Source organism: Danio aesculapii, chromosome 23 (assembly GCF_903798145.1).
Source record: "Danio aesculapii chromosome 23, fDanAes4.1, whole genome shotgun sequence".
In the NCBI taxonomy this organism is placed as follows: domain Eukaryota; kingdom Metazoa; phylum Chordata; class Actinopteri; order Cypriniformes; family Danionidae; genus Danio; species Danio aesculapii.
Window position 1 is genome coordinate 30,509,353 of NC_079457.1, and position 23,849 is coordinate 30,533,201.

The window sequence follows — 23,849 nt, forward strand, 5'->3', positions numbered from 1 at the left end:
GTATGCGGTATCTAGTGTATATATCTATGTCAAGGTGCTAATAGAACTGTCAAATAATAAATCCTAGATAAATCTGAGTGCTAAAAGAACAGTCAAAACACAATTTAGCAACAGTCTACTAATTTGCTGGCAACCGTTTGATTTACAAATACAGTACAAATCTGGATTATTTTGTAAAATTGACCATAGACATTTCATTGAGCAAGCCAATATATCTCCATCAAATTAGTCTCCCTCACCAAAAACACAGTAGTTCTCGAAATACTCCATTATGTATTTGAGGAAGATTAATTGCTCATTTTGGATGAACGCTACACAGTGGCGATGACACACAGCTCACAAAGAAACAGCTGAGTCTGCAGAAATAAGCCTTCTGTTCAGAAGCGGAGAGAGTTAAATATGCTAATGTCTGCACTTTCTCGCCTTTTTCTTCTGTCGGCTGTCATGAATACAGTCGATAAGTGTGTGTGTGTGTGTGTGTGTGTGTGTGTGTGTGCGTGTGTGTGCGTGTGTGTGTGTGTGTGTATGTGTGTGTGTGTGTGTGCTTTACCTCATACCTCATCAATATGGTATTGTTCAAACAAAATGCTAGACTGGGTTGATGGCACACACTTTCATATGCTTTATGGTGAAGTCAAATATTATTTACTGTCATCATGGCAACGATAAAATAAATCCGTTATTAGAAATGAGTTATTAAAACTATTATGTTTAGAAAATGTGTTGAAAAAAATCTTCTCTCTGTTAAACAGAAATTGGGGGTAAATAAACAAGGAGCTAATAATTCAGTGGGGCTAATAAATCTGACTTCAACTGTATATATTGTCAGGCATTTAGAACACAAATTATTTCAAATTATTTGATGAAAAGTGATACATTTTTATATATTTTGTAATGAGAATGGGAGAGAATTAGATTAATCATATTATTGTCTTATTCAGATTAAGGCAGATAATTTGATTACTGACCTCCATGTAAACATTGTCACTGTTACAAATGTTCCAGGTACTTACTAAATTAATCACAACTAATGATGGAAATTACATGCCGCTAACCCTAAGCTGCATTCCAACCCTTATTATTCAGTAGGTACATGTAATTAATTATTATTTCTCAGTAGTTAAATGAATAGTTACACTGTAACAAAGACACCTTAAAGCAACCATTTTATAAAATATGCTAATTTAACAAGAGTTAAACAGTTGAGTTTTATTATTTTTTCGCGCTTGCTGCAGCTGTGGTACGGCAACAAAATTGTTTGATTATTACACCAGAACAAAAGTATTGCTGCGTCATCATAAATAGTATTCATCAATATTCAATAGTATATTCATCATAAATAGTATTAGAAATTAGAGTAGAATTCAAAAATAGAATTGGTATATCCCAAATTGTAGTATGTTGAAAAGAGTGTGCCAAAGGTTCCCGGATGGTCTACTATTTCTGGTAAAAATTCAGTGTACAACCATCTGTACTTTAACCGCTAATTTTCCCCACAGTGCATTGCGCGTTGGACATGAATTCAAGTAGAACTACAAACTCAGGTAAAAATTGTAAACAAACTATAAACATGGCGGACGTGCGAGACCAACCATCAAGTAGAGAAGCTTCGGTAAGGTTGTTTGAATGACTGTTAATTAATATTTAGCCAACTTAAAAATATTTAAATTCGATTTTCCGTCTAATATTTAATCTGGAACGAAAACGTGGAGTTGTATCAAGATATGTTTGGACATTAATTTCTGAATGCATAATTATCCAAACACCTGGGGAGATTTCTCTCCATGAAAGAGACTTCCAGAGTTCATCAAGATTCTTTGGATTCATCTTTAATGCCTCCTCCTTTATCCTTCCCCAGACATGCTCAATAATTTTCATGTCTGGTGACTGGGCTGGCCAATCCTGGAGCACCTTGACTTTCTTTGCTTTCAGGAGCTTAGATGTGGAGGCTGACGTATGAGTAGCGCTATCCTGCTGAAGAATTTGCCCTCTCCTGTGGTTTGTAATGTAATGGGCAGGACAAATGTCTTGATATCCTCAGGCTGTTGATGTTGCCATCCACTCTGCAGATCTCTCACAAGCCCAATACTGAATATAACCCCAAACCATGATTTTGCCTTCACCAAACTTGACTGATATCTGTGAGAATCTTGGGTCCATGCTGGTTCCAACAGGTCTTCTGCAGTATTTGTGATGATTGGGATGCAGTTCAACAGATTCATTGGAAAAATCTACCTTCTGCCACTTTTCCAAATGATCGACTAGAAGTCAAGTTATTATTTGTTGCTCTTACAACTGGGATCGATGACAAGACTTTAGTCAGATGTAGTATGTCCCAAAGCTTGCATACTCTTCTGTTAAACACTCAAAAGTATGTACTTTTCATTTACAAAAAAAAGTACATACTTTTAGGCTGTAGTACAAGTATACAAATTGGGACGCAGCATATATTTCCTAGAGATATCAGCCTGGTAAATGGCAACATTTCATTTTCTGTCAGACTTAGTACACGGTTTAACAACAGAACATTAAAGCTTTAAATAGGAAAATTTCCAGAAAAAGTGGAGTGTAACTCTGTTTTGTTACTTTTTTCTATGTACACACCTCCTAAATTAGCATATTATAGCATTTTGTTTTAATCTATATTTAGAGTGGTCATTCAAAACACTACTATAGTCCATAAATGAAGGCAGTAAGGTTTTCGGGGCAACTTTTGAACATCAAATATGGTTGTTTTAAATACTAATTAAGATAGAAATAAAAGAAAAATGCTGACACGAGTCTTTGGTGTCATGGTGGACACAACTAAAAAGGGTTGTTGTTGGTAATGTTGGTAAGCTTCCAATTTCCAGCCATATTCCCCTAAAGCGTTGTGCTTACTGCAGCTCGGCTAGTCCTGAGGTGCTCATTTTCAACCCTCCCTCCATTTTTTTCTTCTTCTAACAGCTTGTACCGCCTGCTCGCATTTTCATTTGTCTCCCGAGTCTCTCTCTCTCTCGCTCTCTCGGTTTTTCCTCCCTCCCTGCTGTGAGGCTCTGAGGCCAGTCATCATAACCGCTCTGTTTTGGGTGCTGGATCTCGCTGTTTTTGACTAGCATTGAGCACCGGTTGACCGCAGAAAAGTACAAGACCTCAGGAATATGCTTTGAGAGTAGTAGGGTCTCTTACTCGCTCAACTGACAGAATGAGATAACGTTAAAACACACCACTAACCATTGTCCTGACGAAGGTAGGTGGAATTTACCTGGTTGTGGATTCTGCCTTTGGATTGTGGGGTTACTTGTTAATTTGTCAGATCATATATTTGCGAGGGTGTTGGTCTGGATGACTTATGAAATTAGAAATTAGAATTATTGTTATTATTGTAATGTATATGGAAGATGTTGGCTTTGATTTGAAACATAGATTGGGCTGTTATTGGCATATTTGTGTGATTTTGTTTTATTATTTATTGTTGGGCCATTGTTGTGAGCCTTACATGACTGCCTCGGGCTCAACGCTCTAGTGCTGTAGTAATTTGTCACTTTAGAGGCCCTACAGATGAAATTGGAAAGTGTTAGGATGTCAATGCCACATATCCCAATGAATTATCATTATTTGTAGTTTACACACTCCTTGTTTGCCTCATTGGAGTGTGTCTGTTATGTGTTTCTGTGAATAGTTTAAAGCTGGCTGTGCCTGTTAGGACTGTAAAGACCACTGGAAACGCATTTGATGACTCACTGACTATAAGCGTTTTGCTACAGTGGTTGAATGTACAGGAAATAGAAGTGTCTTAAGCTTTTCTTCATCACTAAACACGATTAAATGAATATTTTCCACATGCTATGTGTTAATTCTAAAAGTCATTCAATTTGGCCTAGTAATGTTGTAAAACAGCTTACTGTTCACACAGTGTTTTGTTTGTTATTTTGTGTGTAATCTGACATCTCAGGTTCTTAAACCTCAATATTAAACAGATATTTTGAAGTGGAATGACTTTACATTTTGTCATTAATTAATATGTGCTAATTGTTCAATGAAAGGGGTCATGAACCAGCTTTTAAAATATATATCTGTAGGTAATAAGCTTTTTTCTACCCTGGTTTTGAGGCTCCAGAGGTACTAGTTTTAGTAATAGTCCGCATTTAGGTTTTTAAAGAGGGTGTATGTAGCATAGACACTCAGTGGTTGAACTAGGTATTGCAGTCCATACTCAAAATACAGAATGGGGTTTTTGCACCCTGCCCCTTTTCCTCAGACAGTTTGCCAGATTGTCAACACCAACAGGAATGAGTGTACACTGTAAGCTGCTCAGCTAATGTTTACATTTGTAATAATTGCATTGTTGTGAATTTAAAAGCACCTCATGTGGATTTTTGTAACTGCCTCTGCTTTTGTCCTCCTGAGGCTGCGTTTATGGCCACGTCTGCATATGTTGAGGCAGCCTTAATGACTGAAATGAAATAAGCTGTGTTGTCCCCCAAGGCAACCTGGGGTGCTGAATTATAATTGGGTAAACTAGTAGTGGGTGGAGTTACACAGACCAAAACAAAGGCATAGATATTTTGATTTCCGCAGGTTTCATCAAGTTCAATGTAAGACTTTTTTAAAGACCATTTTCAGACCATTGTGAATGAAATTTTAGACATATACATATAAACACGAATGATTATCTATAATGGCCTGGTTGGGCCAATGGATTATTATAATGATGTTTTGCTTGTCACAAAAAAATTAAATGTAATTATTTCTTGGTGACATACTTTAATGTGTCAAAACAAGAAAACTCTAGTTGTATACACTATTTTCAACATTATATATATATATATATATATATATATATATATATATATATATATATATATATATATATATATATATATATATATATATATATATATATATATATATATATATATATATACAGTGTTGGGAGTAATGCGTTACAAAAGTAATGTATTACAGTAATGTATTACATTTTCCTGTAACGCAGTAGTGTAAGGCATTACTTATACATTTTCAGTAATATTTACTCGGTACATGTTCAGTAACGCGTGCGTTACAACAAACTTTTCGCCCGCAAGACATTACCAAATAAAAAATACCGCAAGTAAGTTCTATTTTCTGTTCGTGGTTAGTGAATATATGCGCGTGTTGTCATTAATATGCCTCTGGCTATTGGAACTTTTTTACTTTGAACGCGGAATGATTTCAGCCTCTGAGCTCGAGGTCCGAGGCTATTGGCTCAGCCCGGTTCACAGTAAGGTCAAGCCCTGACGTGCAGCGGAAGAGCGACAAAATAGATGAGCAGAAGACAGTACATTCGCGAGATGGACGTATGTGCATATGGCGTTATTTCACTGACAACAGTCGTAAGCGCAGTTTTACAAGAGCGCATTCATGTAATTCTTTGTTCGTGGACAACTCGACCGCAATTTTTTTTTCGCAGTCGCATGCACTCAAAACACGGCTGCTCACGTGCGAATGATCTGCTCTGGCTCCGTCAGATGATGCAGACTCACATTTTGTGCCTCATGTGTCCTCTTCTTTTTGTGCTTTTGCTCTCCAGAGATCCTTCTGTTCAATTGGTTATCCCAAGAATGTTGATATGGTTTATATATTGCTACAGTATTTATTAGCAATACACGAAACACTAAAAGGTTATGATAAATTCTATAATAAATACTTGTGTTTTTGAGTGTTAGATATACTGCCTATGTTTTAGGCTAGTATTATTTACAATTTGTTAATGAATGCTTTAGCATACTGTAGTATTAAGAATAGTCAACTGATACAATGAAATACAAAGTGTAGTTTTACTACAGTAAAGTGTGGTGAATTGTAGTATAGTATACCCTATATTGTAAAAAAAAAACTACAGCACTGGGTAATTTGTTTATATTACGCTTGTGTTACCATAGCAACTAGTATTAGCACAACTGATTAATTGAAGTATTTTACTGTAGAACTGTTCAAAACACTGTACATGACAGGGAAAATGTCCTCCACAATCTCATCAGCAATGTGGAAGACAACAGAGACGTGTTCAATTTATTTTAGTTGCCATGATAAAATGGGATTGATAGTGAGATTTATTTGAGGAGTGAATAGTTCAGTAGGCTATAATACCTCATCAAGTTTTCCCCTATTTTTATCGGTTACATTTCTGCTTGCATTCGTTATATTTTTGTTTAAATGTTGTTTTATTTGATTAGTATGGTGCACCTTTTGGATGTTTAATAAATGTTTTTTAAAAATGTATTCTTTGCATTCAACTTCTTTTCTCTGTGTCTTAAGTGTTTGAAACTGGAAATATTTCATCACATAACAAACAACAAAAAAGGTTATAGTGGATTAGATTAAAAAATGTATATGTAAGTCTATTTTAGTATTTTGGTTATTGTTAATAAATAGTGTACAAATATAAATTATATCAAAAAGCATGAAAGGAAGAGGGAACACAAGACACAAATTGTGAGTCTGCATATAATCTCACTGAGCGAGTAGTGTACTGTGAGCGCACAAGAAATTTTGTGTGTGAGCAGTGCATATTTGAGAGAGCATGAGAAAATTTGCACGCGAGCAGCGTATATTTGAGAGCTCACAAGCAGTTTTGTCCACAAAGGAAATCGGTGCACGAGCATTATATTGAGAAAGCTATGTTCATCATGCTCACTTTGTGCATGACAGTTTTGTGTTGTGAACCTGAATTTAAAGTGAATAGAATAATGGCAAGATTAAGAAAAAAATGCATCTCGTCATGGCATTGGAGTTTACATATAGGCCTGTTGTGTCTAATATGAAAATAGCCAAGCTATTCACAGATATTGCCAGATAATCACTTACTTTCAACAGACTTTGATCATTTGTGATTCTGGCTCTTATCCTTTCTTGCATTGTCTTGAGCCTTCACATTGCCAAATATATACTATATTGTTAGTAGCCTGGATAGGTCACCGTCATTCTGCTACATCATATTGGTTTCTACTGGATGTAAAATGCTCTGCAGTACATTTAGTCATTTTAGAATGTTAAGTTCTAATTCTGTAGTTATTTTGGTGAAAGTAACTAAAAAGTAATATAAGAGTAATGTAACATATTACAATTTTGAGACAGTAATATTGTAAGGTAAGGGATTACTTTTAAATCACAGTAATAAGTAATCTGTAATGTATTACAGTTTGGAAGTAACTTGCACAACACTGTATATATATATATATATATATATATATATATATATATATATATATATATATATATATATATATATATATATATATATATATATATATATATATATATATATATATTTAAAGGACAAGTTTAACTTTTTTAGAAGTATCTTTATTGTGGAGGCTATTGCATAAGGTAACATAAAGGGATAAACTTCTCTGTTATTTTCATAAGGAACTGTGTAATTGTTTTTGGTTTTCTCAGATGTTGGCCTAATTGAGTCGCTATACTTGGACAGAGGATAATTAAGACCTGTTTAAAATTATTTAAGACATACAACACAATATTTCAGCGAATTTAAAACTTTTTAAGGCCTAAAATTTTGTTTTTGAAATTTAAGACATTTTAAGACTTTTTAAGACCCCGTGGATACATTGGTAATGCACATTTTCAAAGGAGAATAACATGATACTTTGCTTTTGAATGTGATCAGACTGTAATGTCAAGTTGTCAATGATATAAACAAAACATTCAACAAACGTTTTTTATCGCTGCTTGGTTTACACTGCAAGATGGATCAGCGACAGAGGGTTTCACACTGCATGACATTACAAAAGGAAGAATCGCAGACAACTTTGCCCAAACTTGATCTAAATCTTTTGTTATTAACTACATAATGAGAAAGAAACCTTTAATGGGGTAGAAAATTGACATATTTGCTCACTTGGGTTTGAAGGAAATTAGCAATTTCTCCTCAACTTCATTCTTTTTTGACCCGGTTGTGATATTGCTCAGACACGTCAAACAGACATGGGTGCTCATGCCAATTAAACTGAAAATGAGCGCTTTTGACTTCTCCCGCAACCTCCCGCTGGCCTGCAGATACCCACGCTAGTGGATGCTGCTCTCTCATTGGCTGTAAGTAATCGCTGATGTTGTTTTCAGTCAAAACTCATTTCACACAGCATGATTTGAATTGCTGACAGCACCAGATATTTAGCATGCCAAATATCTCATGGGCATCGGCAAGTCATCGGTGATTCTCTCAGAACGTGTCTTTGATAGTTCACACTGTGTGATTTTTACTTGTGAGAACAAGCACCGAGTTGTCTGCGATTTCTCAAAGACTGTCGGCGAGTCAAAATCGAGGCTAAAATCATGCAGTCTGAACTCGGCACAAGGTGTTTTCAACTGAAAAAAGTGAAAATCGTGACATGTGGTCAAAAATGGTGTCCAAACTCAGAATTTGTGCTCTGCATTTAAACCATCAAGTGTTCACACATACACACACACAACAGTGAACACACATACACTGAACACACACCTGGAGCAGTCCCACCACCAACAATCCCTGCCAGTGTTGTGACTTGAACCTGTAACCTTTCTATCACAAGTCCTAACTATTAGGTAACAAGGATTTTTAATATCTGAAATTTACAGGACATTCTTCAAGTACGATGACCTCTTTTATATCAAACATATCTGTAATTATTTCTTGTAATTAAATATTTGATTACACTGACCATCACCTACCCCTTGATAAACCTCTAAACCAACCCGTACCATTGAACCTTTCTCTGACCTCTACCCAGTCCTTAACCTACCATTACCACTAAGGCTGTGCCTGACCTTAACCTACCTCTAAATCTACCTATAGAGCTGATCTTATCTTAACCAAGGTAGCCATTCATTCATTCATTCATTTTCCTTCAGCTTAGTCCCTTATATCAGTGGTCATCAACCACCGGGCCGTCTGAACGACCTTTTGTTTTAAAAAATCTTTTATTTTGAAAAATGACAGTATTCTCTCGCTTGCATCTCAGTCAGTTGAGCACCCAAATGTAACCCACAAGCAGCAAAATGAGTAAGAAACAGACGGCTTTGGAAAGTTTCTTTGTTTAGGGGAAAAGGCCCAGTGAAGGACCTGCGAACTGCCAAAGAATAGATCTGTAACCCATTTATCAATAAATCAGGTGAATCCAGCATGTCTGTGAAAGAAGATAGAATGCTGGAGATCGCAAATGACCATGGCCTTTTAGGTGCTGTTTGTATATCACGTCTTTTCTAGAGTTCACGCAAGTTCATTATTTCCAATGGAGGTGCGCGGCTTCATGTAAGCAGCATGATGTGCTCACACCTTCCAGACGCACCAAATTGTAGTGGCAATTTTTCTTTAATGAGGCGTTCTCTGTGGTAAAAAAGACAAAGTCTTACCTAGGGTGTCTTTTAAAGTTTTATTTCTTTGCAAAGAAGGTCACAATCATACAGCAACGACAGTTTCTGCAGAGTGAGACACTGAAACAGAGTGCTCGCTCGTTTTTATCTGGTTTCTCAGACGCTGTTTGTATATCACGTCTTTTCTAGAGTTCACGCAAGTTCATTATTTCCAATGGAGGTGCGCGGCTTCATGTAAGCAGCATGATGTGCTCACACCTTCCAGACGCACCCAGTTGAGTGAATCCAGAACTCGAGCCAGCAACCTTCTTGCTGTGAAGTTCTAACCACTAACCCCCAATGTAACCAATATAACCTAATTAACCTAGCCATAAGAAACCCTTAAACCCTACTCATCCAAAATCTTGTTCCCTAACCTCAACCAACTTGTAACTTATTCATGATCTTAACCCACCCGTAAACCCACCAATACTACCCAACCTGTTTCCAATCTTTAAAAATCTCAGACCTAACCAGACCACAAAACTGGACCCTCTGCAACCCTTACCAACATTTATCTCCGCCACTAAACCTGTCCCCAGCCTTAATCAACCCTTAAACGGCTATACCTGTAGAACTAAACTTGTAATTAACTTTCTAACATTCACTAACTATTAAACTGACTGATTCCACGACACTTACACTCCCATACAATTAAAAATCTTTCTATAACTTTCATGATCCTTACACTTACCAGAACCACCAAACCTGTTGCCAATCTCAATCAACCCATAAACCTAGCTGTACCACTGAACCTGCTCATAACTATGTTCCTTCTAAATAACAACACAATGCACTGAAATTGATAGTTGATCCATTTTTCCCCTTTTTGTTAAGAAAAAAAAAACGCCATTTACTTTCAAAGGATTTTTTGTTCCTGTTATGGATGTTAATGGCTGCTTTTTTACAGCCTTCTTTGGAATATCTTGCTTTGTGTTCAACAAAAGAAGATATTAATAAAAGTTTAGAACCACTTGAGTGTAAGGAAATTTTCATTTTTGGATGAGCTATTCCTTTAATCTTGTTTAAGGCGAGTGCCTGCTAGTTAAATACCCCTAATATAAAGTGGGCTTACCATTATACATTACATACCGCATAAATAAAAGCACTTACATCAAATATATGCTTTCCATATAGAACAGAAGCTGTACTTTTAACATTGTATGTCATACTTTTCAGCTTTAAATATACACTGAAGTGTTTTAAAATATATGGCAGGCATTAATTTACTTATGTAAATGATTAAGGTCTGTTTACATTTCATCATGTTTCTTCATTGCAAATATCTGGCCATAAAGGTCAGTCCAAAGGGTTTGGTTTTGGTTCACAGTTCCTCATTATCTTATTTTCATTAAATCTGTCTTAGAATCTTACTGTAGCTGTAATATGTTTGATGATGGATGAGAGTGTTATGACTAGCTAAGCTATGTGTACAGAGCAAGTCATGGGCTATTTCCTATGCTTTTATAATCCTCCAATATGCCAAATAATCTTGGCTCTCCCTGTTGCTTGTCCTGCAGGGTTCAGCCGATTCGTACACGAGCAGACCTTCGGATTCCGACCTGTCAGCGGAGGAGGACCGCGAGGCGTATCGGCGTGAAGCCGAACGCCAGGCCCAGCTGCAGCTCGAGAGAGCCAAGGTTACTCAAGCTCTCCTTTCATGCGCTTTTACTGTTTTGCATTGTGGAAGGAAACAAAGTATCATTTTGAGAGTAGCTTCAGAATTTTAAGTGGTTAATGTCCTGACACCAGCATTTTGTATGATGTATGAAGGTGCTAATGTTAATTATATGGTATACTGTAGTTCAAATTAAGTTCTTTTTCGCTCTTCATTTGAGGGAAAAAAGGGTGAATGATGGTATACAGCAGTGGTTCTCAATCTCGGTCTTGGAGGTCCGCTGTCCTGCAGATTTTAGTTCCAACCCCAACCAGACACACCTGGGCTAGCTAATCAAGCTCTCACTAGGCTTTCTAGAAACATCCTTGAGGTTATGTTGAGGCAAGTTGGAGCTAAAATCTGCTGGATACCTGACCTCCAGGAATGAGTTTGAGAACCCCTTGTAGATAGTGTTCAAACCTTTCGACACCCCTGCGCTGCAGGTTGTAAAGGTGTCGCTCTGATCACATATACACCTGAACACAATGATGATGATGGCTTTGAGAGAAGAACAGTTTCTTAATTATCTGTCAGCTTCATCTAGCCCAGTGGTCGGGAACCTATGGCTCGGGAGCCACTAGTGGCTCTTTGACCAAAATACGTGGCTCTCCTGCTAAATAATATTTTTCAGTAAAAAAAAAGATAACCGTCAGGTAATTAGAAATCAGTTTCCTATTGAAAATACAATTACAGTTCCCTCGTTATTGTAATTTTTGGAGAAAAAAAAGAATAAAATGCGGGTAGATTTCAGCTGTGGCGGGTAAGACAGACACTTCCACTAGCCACTTTGGCTGGTTGAAACGAAATTTCCCAGATAATAATTCTTAAATGCAGGCTTCGACAATAAGGATGGTCCAATATGCATGCAAAGGCGATCTTAGAATTGAGAAGCAACACGACTGACAAAATGAATTGCGTTCGCAACTTCGCGCAAGCAATGCAGGTAGAATACTGAAAGAGAGGATAATCACTTGTGCTAACAGCTGAGGTTATGCACGTGACTGTTTATAACGCGTGCGCGCTCCCGTTTCCTTTCGTGAAGCAACTGTGTCTAGAAACACAACTGATGTGATTGATTCTCTTTCAAATAGACAAAAAGTGATGAACATGCACCCACAGTCTTGCTGCTTTCAAGATTTCCAGAGTTATTGTAAGAGTTATTGTAACTTATTGTAAGCAGCCCTAGTTGCTTTCGCTTTAACCATTCTTTGAACAGATTATTTATGGGTCTAACATTACCCGTGTGTGTGTGATCATCCATTCATTATCACACGGTATGTTTATACCTGCTTTCTTTTGCATTAATATGGTTTAATTATCATTTTTTACAATAACATTGCTTTAAAGGGAGATTAGCTCCCCATTTATGTGTAGTTAACTGGTGATCTGGGACCTTTAGCCAGGACAGATTACTGTGCATATGTTTTGTTAAATAAAAAGTATACTATACAGCTATATTTTGCTTGTTTTGACACATTAAAAATTTGTGGCTAATAAATAATTGATTGTTTGGTGTGGTCGGAGATAAATTTAGTAAAGCCTTCATATTAAGCTCTGAAAATTATGTGAAATGAAAACTAATTATATATATATATATATATATATATATATATATATATATATATATATATATATATATATATATATATATATATATATATATATACTGTATATAAAGTCACGTGGCTCTTTAAGAAAATGCATTTGCAAAAAAAAAAAAACAGAAATAGCTCTTTGCTAAAAAAAAAAGGTTCCTGAACACTGATCTAGCCGGTCGAACAAGAGGTGCCACCACAGTGCACCACATTTTTACATTGTTTTCTATTTGCCGCAGATAGACCTCAAATGGAACAATGTTTAGAACGTTATCATGCTTCTCATCTGGTATGCAACCCCCTTCGAGTCTTTAAAATCTCTCTGTGTGTGATTTGTACAGGTGCGGATATATCTGTACCCAGTCTTATTTATAAGACTTTTAAAGACCTTTTTTTTAAGATTTATTTTTGGCTTTTTTGCCTTTATTACGTGGATAGGACAGTAAAGTGGGAGAATAGACGGGAAATGTCCTCGAGCCAATATTCGAACTCAGGACACCCTAAAGTGCTACTGTATCATATATTGGGCTATTGTACCGACTAAAGACCTTTTTAATACAACACAGAAAGAAATTTAAGACCAACTTTATTTGTCATAATAATTACACTGTTTCAGACTCGATCAAAATCAGACATTATCTCCCGATCAGTACTCAGAATGTGATTTTACAGTTATGTAAACTTGGGATTGCCTGCCGGGTATTTTAAGTTGAGGTGCTATTTGTTTTTATATTTGATTTTTTTATATTTACTGTTGCATTAAAGTCCAAAAGTGAAGAATTTAAGTTATTTATTACTTGATTGTTCATGATACTTCCCAGAAGTGCTCTGTTTGTTAACAGAGTTGTTGAATGTTTAAAAAGGTAAATTAAATAAAAAATAAGGAACATCCACTCTTCTTTATTCTTTTGTTATGTATTATAGAAGAATCAGATTGGGTTTCGATATCACCAGACACTCAAAATCAAATGACTCAGACTTGAGGGCTAAAAAAACCTGATTGGGACATCCCTAATAATAATTGGCCCCTTAAGACATTTTAAGACTAATAAAGAAGAATTTTTGATACTATGATTTAACACTTTTCAAGAATCTGCGGACACCCTGGTACCAGCTCTGCTACTTGACCCTCCCTGATTAGTCATGTTGCTAACTTGTTTTGGATGTCGACTCGTTCCCCTGTCTCACTTCTGTGGAATGAGAAATGATTTGATCATATATCAAAGAAGGTGAAGTTCCAGAGCACACCCACTGATTGTGTACTCGCCATGGACCAATGGTAGCTCAATGCTGTTCAGGAGCCAAAGCAAACCTTTGGGGCAGCTGTTTCAAACCTCTGAAACAAACCTAAAGCGAATTTCCTTTCGGTTGAATTTTGTTTGAAATGACATCGTTTCTGTTAGTTCTTCAATTTAATTTGAAGTATACCAGGGCCTTTAAGTTGCATTTCTTCCAAGGTTTAAAAATGCTTATCTCTGAAGCAAATATAAGCAACAAAGATGTGGTGGTCTTAACTTGCAGCTTTTGCAGAGCTGTTTTAAATGTGATGACATCCCAAATATTAATTGGCTGAGACAGTTTTTAACCCAGGTACATCATGCAAATGGCTTTGGTCATGTGTTGGCACAGGGGACTCTCTCTTTTTTGTGCAAAATTGTAAGGTTGAAGATTGTATGATGAATGATTATATTACAGTGTAAAAAATAAATTGTGGACATTGTGGTGTTTTGTCTGGCAGTCAAAACCTGTAGCATTCGCAGTGAAGACGAATGTGAATTATTGCGGGGCTCTAGATGAGGAATGTCCTGTTCAGGGTGCTGCCATAAACTTTGAAGCCAAAGACTTTCTGCACATTAAAGAGGTGAGCTGGAGTTGGGGTTCAATGCATGCATGGAAGTTTTGCAGTCAGATCCCTTAATACCACAATCATAATAGCACTGAGTATGTTTTTGTATGTGTTTGTGCTGCAGAAGTACAATAATGACTGGTGGATTGGAAGGCTGGTGAAAGAGGGGGCAGACATCAGCTTCATTCCCAGCCCCCTCCGACTGGAGGCCATGAGACTCAAACAGGAGCAGAAACAGCAGAGGTTTCTATTTCTCATTTCTCTCACTCACACTCTCTGCTGAGATTGCACAAAACTAAATCATTTTTCAGAAGATGTATCAGTGTTGGATTGCATTCAGATGGGTAGAAATGTTACATTCATATGCATAGCGTATGAGTTTATTGTACATTTACAATAAAGCGTTTCGCATTTCCTCTGTACTCAGAAGCAGAAAACACCATAGTTGGGTGAACTTCTATAGTGGTGAATAAAAAAAACACAACGTTTAATAAAGAACAACAACAAAAGCATCTCTATTATATTTAAATATTGGTAAAAAGTTATGTTGGACAAAAGACAGAAAGATTGAAACACTCATGCAGCATTATTCAGTTTTGTGTAAAATAATGCCAAGACAATAAAAAAGTATAATTTTATGAATGTACATAAACTTTTTAAAATAGGGATTTAGGGAATATAAATCACATATTATTGAAATCTTCTCTCAATCAGTCAACATTTTGGCATTGGTTTTAGATGGAAAATTATCCACTATTCTCCTCATTATTATACTTTGCCTGGGTAGCAACTAATGATTATTTTTAATAATCAATTAATCTGCCGATTATGTTTTTCGATTAATTGATGAATCGGATAAAAAACCAAAGAAAAGCATTCAATTCCAACCCTTTATTTAAAACTAAAATCTTTAGAAAGTGCATGAACATGTTGTCCTTAAACATCCCTGAGATGTTATAAAAATAAAATAAAATAAAAACTTGGTAGTTTTGTTCTGTTTTCAATCCAAATATCAAAAACATGTTGAATCAGATACATACCAAACAGATGAAATAGCATAAGAAATTATGTCTTGTTTTCTGAAAAAAAAAACCCACCTAAAAATTAATATAAATAAAATAAATAATCTCAAACAGAAGTTTTATTAACTTAATTTTCTCATGACATTTTTCTAGTCTAGTCTTGATTAAAGATTTTTTTAGATATTTGGACTGGAAATGAGATGAAATTACTAAGTAAGAAAAGCTTTTTTGCAGTGAAGCTATACATGACGACAGATTGAAAAATGAAGGATCCAAAAAAGGCAAGTGAATAAAAACATGTCTTTGCACTTTGCATTGCAAGACTAAAGTAACCATACCACCACTGCTTTACTACTGTTATTAACCCTTTCACTGGTGAGTTTAAATGATACCATCTAGAAACCGGGAGTGAGTTTTCTTAGGCGACCATTATTTTAGAACGTTCACCCTTAATGTTTCCGTGGCGACACATCATGTTTGTCAGATGTATCCCTTTTATTATGCTTTTCTGTTTTAATACGAAATATTCACACACTTGCTCATCATGTCATCAACTACCTGATATTCCAATTCACAAAAACAAGTGAGTGAGTGTTTTTTATTGTTTAAAAAATGTATAAATGATCTTGATCATGATCTATGACGTGAGATGGGCATTGCCATGTTTACTTACCATGTTTTACTCATTCATAAAAGCGGAAAACGCAGGATTCAGCACATAAATTCATCAGTTACTCCCAACATACATGCAAGCAAGTGGCTGGCCAGCTGGGAGAGGAATAGACTGAATTTTATTGTTACTTTCACTAAGTGATATAAATAATACACATCAGCAAATTATATGGATTGGATTGTTCGACTTCCATTGACTGTCTTGTGTGTTTTACAAACTCTACATGGATTGTTTTACTAGTACTTGTGTGTATTTACATGTCTAAAACATAAAATAAGCATTGGGTGATTAAAAACACTAAATAATTGTGATAATATGACACGTCTTTCTCTGGCTCAGTGCCAGCCAATGCGCCAAAGCTGAGTAACAAGTAAACATCAGCACCAGGGACATTATGTTTCTCACTTCAAAATGGAACAAGAGTAGGATTCTGTAGTGATTAATCCTGCTTTTCCTCCCTTTCTCCTCATCAAAGACTCCCAACAGGTTTGAGTTTCAGGTGCTTTATCATTGCCGTGGTGCTCCCGTCATCACTTTTGCATATTTGGCCGTAAACACACTTTTTTTGTTTATTTAGTGTGAAATGCTCCCACACCTTGGATGACTAGGGTCGCACTGATTTCTCTGTCTTCACCATATATCTTTCCTTTAACGTTACTTCCGATCATTTTTTCTCCGCCCTGTCTATGAGGCACCGAACTCTGCTGGTATCAGTGCACAAGAGAGGCACACCGCTCCGCGCTCAATTAAAGTTTTTTTAATAATAAAACATCTCCACGTTGCGCGACACGGCGAATCGATTATGAAATTCGTTGGGGGAGTAATCGATTTTAATCGATTCGTAGTTGCAGCTGTAGATAACATACTGATTATGAACCTGCAGTAATAAAAATGTATTCAAAAAGTGCTAGCAATATGATTGCATAAGCAGTGTGAACTTCTGCCTGTAAGAAAGATTTAGCTTATGGGGAAAAAAATCACAAACACTTTCAAAAGAAAAAAAAAGAGTGAAATCACATTACTGTGTGAATCTAAAAAGAATAAAAACTTGTGGAAACTTGTCATCACCATATGTAAAAAGGATGACTTAGTAAAAGGAATAGTTCACCCAAAAATGAAAATTGCCCCATAATTTACTGACCCTGAATGCCATTAGTGTATATGACTTTCTTCTGTCAGATGAACACATTCAGAGTAGTTTTAAATTGTATCCTGTCTGTAAATCCTCCATTCCGTATAATGGTGTTGTATAGTGGCCATTTTTTTAAAGCTTTTAAAAGCACATAAATCTGTCATGAAACTTAGACTCCACCAAGGGGTTAATGCAGGGGTCTCAAACTCCTGGGGGTGGGGGGCTCAAATGGCCCATGGGCCAGCGTTTTGAGACCCCTGGATTAATGCTACATGTCTTATAAAGCAGATCAATGTGGTTTTTTTAACAAAAATATTTCTCATTTTTAAATCGTAACTCAAATCACTGACTTCCGGCAGCTGCTAAATAGCGAATCTCTCCACGTACTTTGTGGGATAAGACATAAGATAGCAAAACGGAATTATATATACATATAATAACGAGCCATGGTCGACCCGGGCTCAAACAAACCTTGTCGTCGTCTTGATAAACAGCCACAAAGCCAAGAAGAAGAGTAGATTTACCCTGTGCCCCATAGTTTTTTACGAGCCAGTCTGAGGCGCAAGAGGTTTCGCTTTCTTCCTTGCGCTCGCGCGTGTCTAACATTATATCTGAAATAACAAACTTCTTGAGCTGATGATAATAACCTGCGCTTGATTATTGATGTGCTTTTGAAACCCGATCCTGTCAGACACTGACAAACGCGAGAGTGAAGCGCGGAAAAGCAAAGGAGAAGCCGGAAAAAAAAGGAGCACATTATTTTTCTGCAAACATGAACAAAATGCCATGTTTAACTATTATCTTCACCTTTTGGACTAATATGAACTGGGAATAATGGAATCACTGTCTAACAGAGGCTACATGTGCTGCTGAAGATTACAGACACAGATGAGAGGTTTTCACTGACTGTGGGCTATATTTTGTGTTGTTTTTGAACCTAAGTGTGGTTTATTTATAAACTAATTTCGAGAGGATCACATGCTTATGATCAACACGGCTGGCTCCTCATTAGCTCTGTAATCTGACCCATTATATGATTACGGAAGCATTATAAATAACTAGAGTTTTTCACTACAGCTATCTTAGTTTTGAAGCTTCCCCCCCTTCCACCCCTACTTCCTCCCGCTTTTTCCGATAGGGCGACACGGTGGCCCAGTGGCTAGCACTGTTGCCTCACAGCAAGAACACTGCTGGTCCAACCTCCTATCGGGTTTCTATGCGGAGTTTACTTGTTCTCCCCGTGTTCGCGTGGGTTTCCCCCGCGTCCCCCGGTTTATTCCTACCGTCCAAAAACATAAACCATAGCCAATCGACTAAACCAAATTATCACCAAAAAACAACCCGGCGACAAGCAGGGGAGTTCTCGAGACCTACCTGAGCTCGAACTCCCCTCTCGCCCTTCTAACGGGAGGGAGCCCCGGGCTCGAGGATATTACGAGCTCAGGGCTCTCTCCCAGGACAGCATGCCAAATACGCTTCATTGATTATCAGCTGAATGTGAACTCTTCAAATACGGGCGAAATGTCCGCTCTGTGTAGTTCTTCTGTAGTTGGTAACATATCGGAGACTGTAAGGTTCTGTATGTGTTTATATATGTTCATTTATTTAGTTATTTAATATAATTACAGACGTTACAGTAGGCTGTTTCGCACTGTCATTGATCTGCAGTTATAATCAACTCATGTTCATAGAAAAGTTAGTAATAAACATTTCTACACAAGTATTTATGTGTATGAAGCATCTGTTTTGTGAGAAGTGCTTTTCATATGATACGGGAATGACCTGTACAGCTTTATTGTAGACATTTCCTCGAGCGAGAATGACGTCGACTGAAACTTTCTGTCATACACCACGCCCACCAAAAGGGTACCCTTGGTAGTGGAAACGCAAGCCTGATAAAGGTGACCCGTACCGACCCGAACCGTACCATACCGTACCAATCAGTGGAAACGAGCCAAAAGTTGTCGACCCGAGTATGTTACAGACTGTACAGGGGGGCTGAAATTACGTGAGTTTTCAGGGGGAAATAACAAAACGGGAGGGTTGCGGGAGATTGGTCTGTAATACGGGAGACTCCCTAAAAAAACGGGATTGTTGGCAGGCATGATCTGAAAGTGTGAACTCGTGAAAGTATAATCTTTGTTAACGTGAGTTAAAGGGATGTTTCACTTTAAAACATTTTTAATTCTGTCATCATTTATTCACCCTCTTGTTGTTAATAATACATAATTCAATGATGACTCTGGTGACATTCAGAGCACTTACCATGCAGTGTCATTTGCTCAGTGACTGTGATGTTTTTTGTCTCTTCAGGAAAAGCGGTAACTCGTCCTCAAGCCTGGGCGATATGGTTTCAGGAGGTTGGAGATCCACACCGCCATCTGCAGGTGAGAGTGAGTATGACAGGGCCTCTGCAGGGGATGTGTGTGGCTGGAAATGCTGCCTTCAAATGAACAAAATATCACTAGGGCTGAACTGAAGATCAGTGAGTTTGTTCTTCCCTTGCTTTTCTTTCTCATTCGTTCCTCCTTTTTTTAGTGTAATGCATGCTCTGTCACGGGCAAATACAGTAGGGTAATGCTTGTAAAAGTTCAGACTACAGTCAAAATATGAGGAATCCTTCTACTGCAATCCTCTAAATGCTGATTCTGATGTGTTCTCTTATTTTCTAAAGCCAAACAGAAGCTAAAGCAGGTAGGTGTGACGATATGGCTCTTGTATTAAAATCTTTGTAGTTGGTCAGTCAGGATTTAATTCACTTGAGCAAATGAAAAGCAAATGATTTTGAAAAGATACTCCTTTTGGCATTTCTGTCATATATACACTCACTGGCCACTTTATTAGGTTCACCTTACTAGTATCGGGTTGGACCCCCTTTTGCCTCCAGAACTGCCTTAATCCTTTGTGGCATAGATTCAACAAGGTACTGTAAATATTCCTCAGAGATTTTGGTCCATGTTGACATGATAGCATCAAAACAGTTGCTGCAGATTTGTCGGCTGCACATCCATGATGCGAATCTCCCGTTCCACCACACCCCAAAGGTGCTGGTGACTGTGGAGGCCATTTGAGTACAGTAACCTCATTGTCATGTTCAAGAATCCAGTCTGAGATGGTTCACGCTTTATGAAATTGCTCTTTATCCTGCTAGAAGTAGCAATCAGAAGATGGGTACACTGTGGTCATAAAGGGATGGACATGGTCAGCAACAATACTCGATGACAATTGACACAATGCTCAGTTGGTATTAATGGGCCCAAAGTGTGCCAAGAAAATATCCCCCACACCAATACACCACCACCAGCCTGAACCATTGATACAAGGCAGGATGGATCCATGCTTTCATGTTTCATGTTTCATGTCGCAGCAGAAATCAAGACTCATCAGACCAGGCAACGTTTTTCCAATCTTCTATTGTCCAATTTTGGTGAGCCTGTGCGAATTGTGTCCTCAGTTTCCTGTTCTTAGCTGACAGGAATGGCACCCAGTGTGGTCTTCTGCTGCTGTAGCCCATCTGCCTCAAGGTTGGGCGTGTTGTGCGTTCAGAGATGCTCTTCTGCATACCTCGGTTATAAAGAGTGGTTATTTGAGTTACTGTTGCTTTTTTAGCTCAAACCAGTCTGGCCATTCTCCTCTGACCTCTGGCATCAACAAGGCATTTGCGCCCACAGAACTGCCACACACTGGATATTTTCTCTTTTTCAGACCATTCTCTCTGTAAGCCCTAGAGATAATTGTGCATGAAAACCCCAGTAGATCAGCAGTTTCTGAAATACTCAATCAGCCCATCTGGCACCAACAACCATGCCACGTTCAAAATCACTTAAATCACCTTTTTTCCCCATTCTGATGCTCGGTTTGAACTGCAGCAGATTGTCTTGATCATGTCTACGTGCCTAAATGCATTAAGTTGCTGCCATGTGATTGAATGATTAGAAATTTGCGTTAACGAGCAGTTGGACAGGTGTACCTAATAAAGTGGCCGGTGTGCGTGTGTGTGTGTGTGTGTGTGCGTGCGTGTGTGTGTGTGTGTGTGTGTGTGTGTGTGTATGTATGTGTATATATATCTATATATATATATTTATATATATATATGAGTGTGTGTGTGCATGTATGTATGTGCATGTGTGTGTGGTGCTAATAAATTATTTTTATTAATATTTTTATGCATATGATTAGTTATGACTAAACATATTTATGCATGGAGATATTTAATTATTATCATATCAAATGATAACTTTTAATTACTTAATGCATTATTGCTGAATAAAAGTGATAATATCAGGGGAAAAATCTTACAAACACAAAACTTTGGAATGGTAGTGAATACTAGAATTAAGTGTTTGTTACCTCCGTTTTAAAAAAAATAGTATGCATAAAACATCTACAATACCAAAAAAATATTCACATTTAGAAAAAAACGGCAGTTCTGAAGGACTATTTTCAACAAACTGAAAACTTTATGCAGTTTGACTGTTAGTTTACAAAATAAATGTTATTTTGGGTGCTTTCGAAAACCAAACTTTTGAAATGTTTGAAAATTACATTATAACCTTTGTCTAAACTTCAAAAATGTAATTTTGTGAAAATTGTATCAGAGATTTTTTTGTCAACGGTTTTGTAAATGTACCATGAGGTCTTTTTTTTTCTTCAACAGTGAGAAAAAAAGCCAGAATTCAGAAATATAAACTTAAAATTGTGAGATAAATAAATTTTCGGAAGGACTTTTTGAGTCGTCTCTGTGATAGCCTTGTATTTTGTAAACTGTAGGAAAGTATCTGACACTACGGTCTCAGAAAATACACATTTTTAACAATAACAGCAGTATGTACTATATCAACCTGTCTGTGCTTTAAGTCAATTATACTATATTTGACTATGTATATACATGATACTTTAATTCTCTTGTCTTTCTCGAATAGACTGAACACATTCCTCCATATGATGTGGTGCCGTCCATGAGGCCTGTGGTTCTGGTAGGACCGTCACTGAAGGGATATGAGGTGAGCGGTAGACATCATATATACAGTACACATCTCTGAAATGCTCTTTAAAACATGTTTTCTCATCTGTCGTGTCTGTTGACAGGTGACAGACATGATGCAGAAAGCTCTGTTTGACTTTCTCAAACATCGCTTTGATGGACGGTGAGTTTTAAAAGACACATTTCTTGTAAGATATGATGAATGCTCTGTTGTTCTTTACTCGCACGTATGCATTTACTATGAAAAGTAATTGTGGAGGGGTTTGCCAACCTCAAACAAGGTTTTTAAATGTCAAAAGTAGTCCATGAAACTATGATTATATTTAATGTTTTCTCTAAGCCATTCCATCGTTTTATTCAAGACACAGACCTATATTTAAATTGTTTGAAATATGGTGGTGGTGTGATTTTTATTGACTATTAATAGACATGCTTCACCCAAAAATGAAACTGGTGTCATTATTCGGTCTAGCAGAAATGTTTTTTTGCTAGCAACCGATGTTGAGCTTTTAAAGAACACACAAAAGTATCACAGATCGATCCTATTAAACTCTGTATCCAAGCCAGCATTTTTTGTTTCAATGAAATCTAATAGACATCTAAATATGGGCATTTTGGCTAAAAGAAGGCTAAAGTTGAGGTGTCTGTGAAAATCTAATAGACGTCCAACACTAGGTAAAAATAGAGCGTTCATCTACTACACAGGATGACTACTATTTTTTTAGACGTCTATTATATTTTTACTATCTGCCCAAATTGAGCCTTTGTTTTAGCCAAGACATCTATGTTTAGATGTCTATTAGATGTCTGTTAAACAAAACATTTCTTGAAGGGAAAACCAGTGTTAATTTTGTTGACGAACAAGTTTCTACCAACTGAAACTAAATAAAAAGTAAATGATGATGACGTCAACTATAATAAAAATATACTGACATTTTTGTTGACTAATAAAAGTATCAACTTATTTACTCTATACAGCTGAGCACCATGTACTTCAACAGCAACTACAACAGTAAAGCTTGCTATAGACTGACATTGCAAAATGGATTTCAAGCCCTTTCAAAAATTTTATTGCATAAATCTGTTCAACAGACTGATTAAAAAGACTAGAAGTTTATATAATTGCAAAGTCCTATATTTTCAGTAGTTACTGTTCTTGCCAACACGTAATTTTACACATTACTTATGGTATAAATAAACAATGTATATCTATATGCATATATTTTTTTTCTGTCTTCAATGGACAAGCTATATTCCATATTTTAATGAGACTGTTTTATTTAATTTTAAGTTAGAATATTTTGTATAAATAAATGTTTACAATATTTTAATTAAATTACACGAAAATTTAACCAAATATATTTTAGTCAACTAAATATAGAGTAGATTTAGTCAACTAGAATCTTATGAAATTTAGTTAACTAAAACTAGACTAAAACTAAAATGATTCAGATGACTAAAATATGACTAAAACTAAAATGGAATTTTAGTCAAAATTAACACTGGGGTAAACTATAGTTTGTTTTTTGGCTGGTCTCTGTGCAAAACTACATGTTCATGAGACTATCTGT

The 23,849-nt window shown here is 36.7% G+C and overlaps 1 protein-coding gene across 1 annotated transcript in view; it reads left to right on the plus strand.

Moving 5' to 3' along the window:
• cacnb3a (calcium channel, voltage-dependent, beta 3a) overlaps positions 1–23,849 on the plus strand; it is an 83,953-nt gene that overhangs the window by 36,661 nt on the left and 23,443 nt on the right. The window contains exons 3-9 of the mRNA XM_056449309.1: positions 10,890–11,009; positions 14,360–14,482; positions 14,592–14,710; positions 19,608–19,687; positions 19,969–19,988; positions 22,217–22,297; positions 22,383–22,441. Coding sequence (XP_056305284.1) covers positions 10,890–11,009; positions 14,360–14,482; positions 14,592–14,710; positions 19,608–19,687; positions 19,969–19,988; positions 22,217–22,297; positions 22,383–22,441 — 602 coding nt within the window. The remainder of the gene's footprint in view (positions 1–10,889; positions 11,010–14,359; positions 14,483–14,591; positions 14,711–19,607; positions 19,688–19,968; positions 19,989–22,216; positions 22,298–22,382; positions 22,442–23,849) is intronic.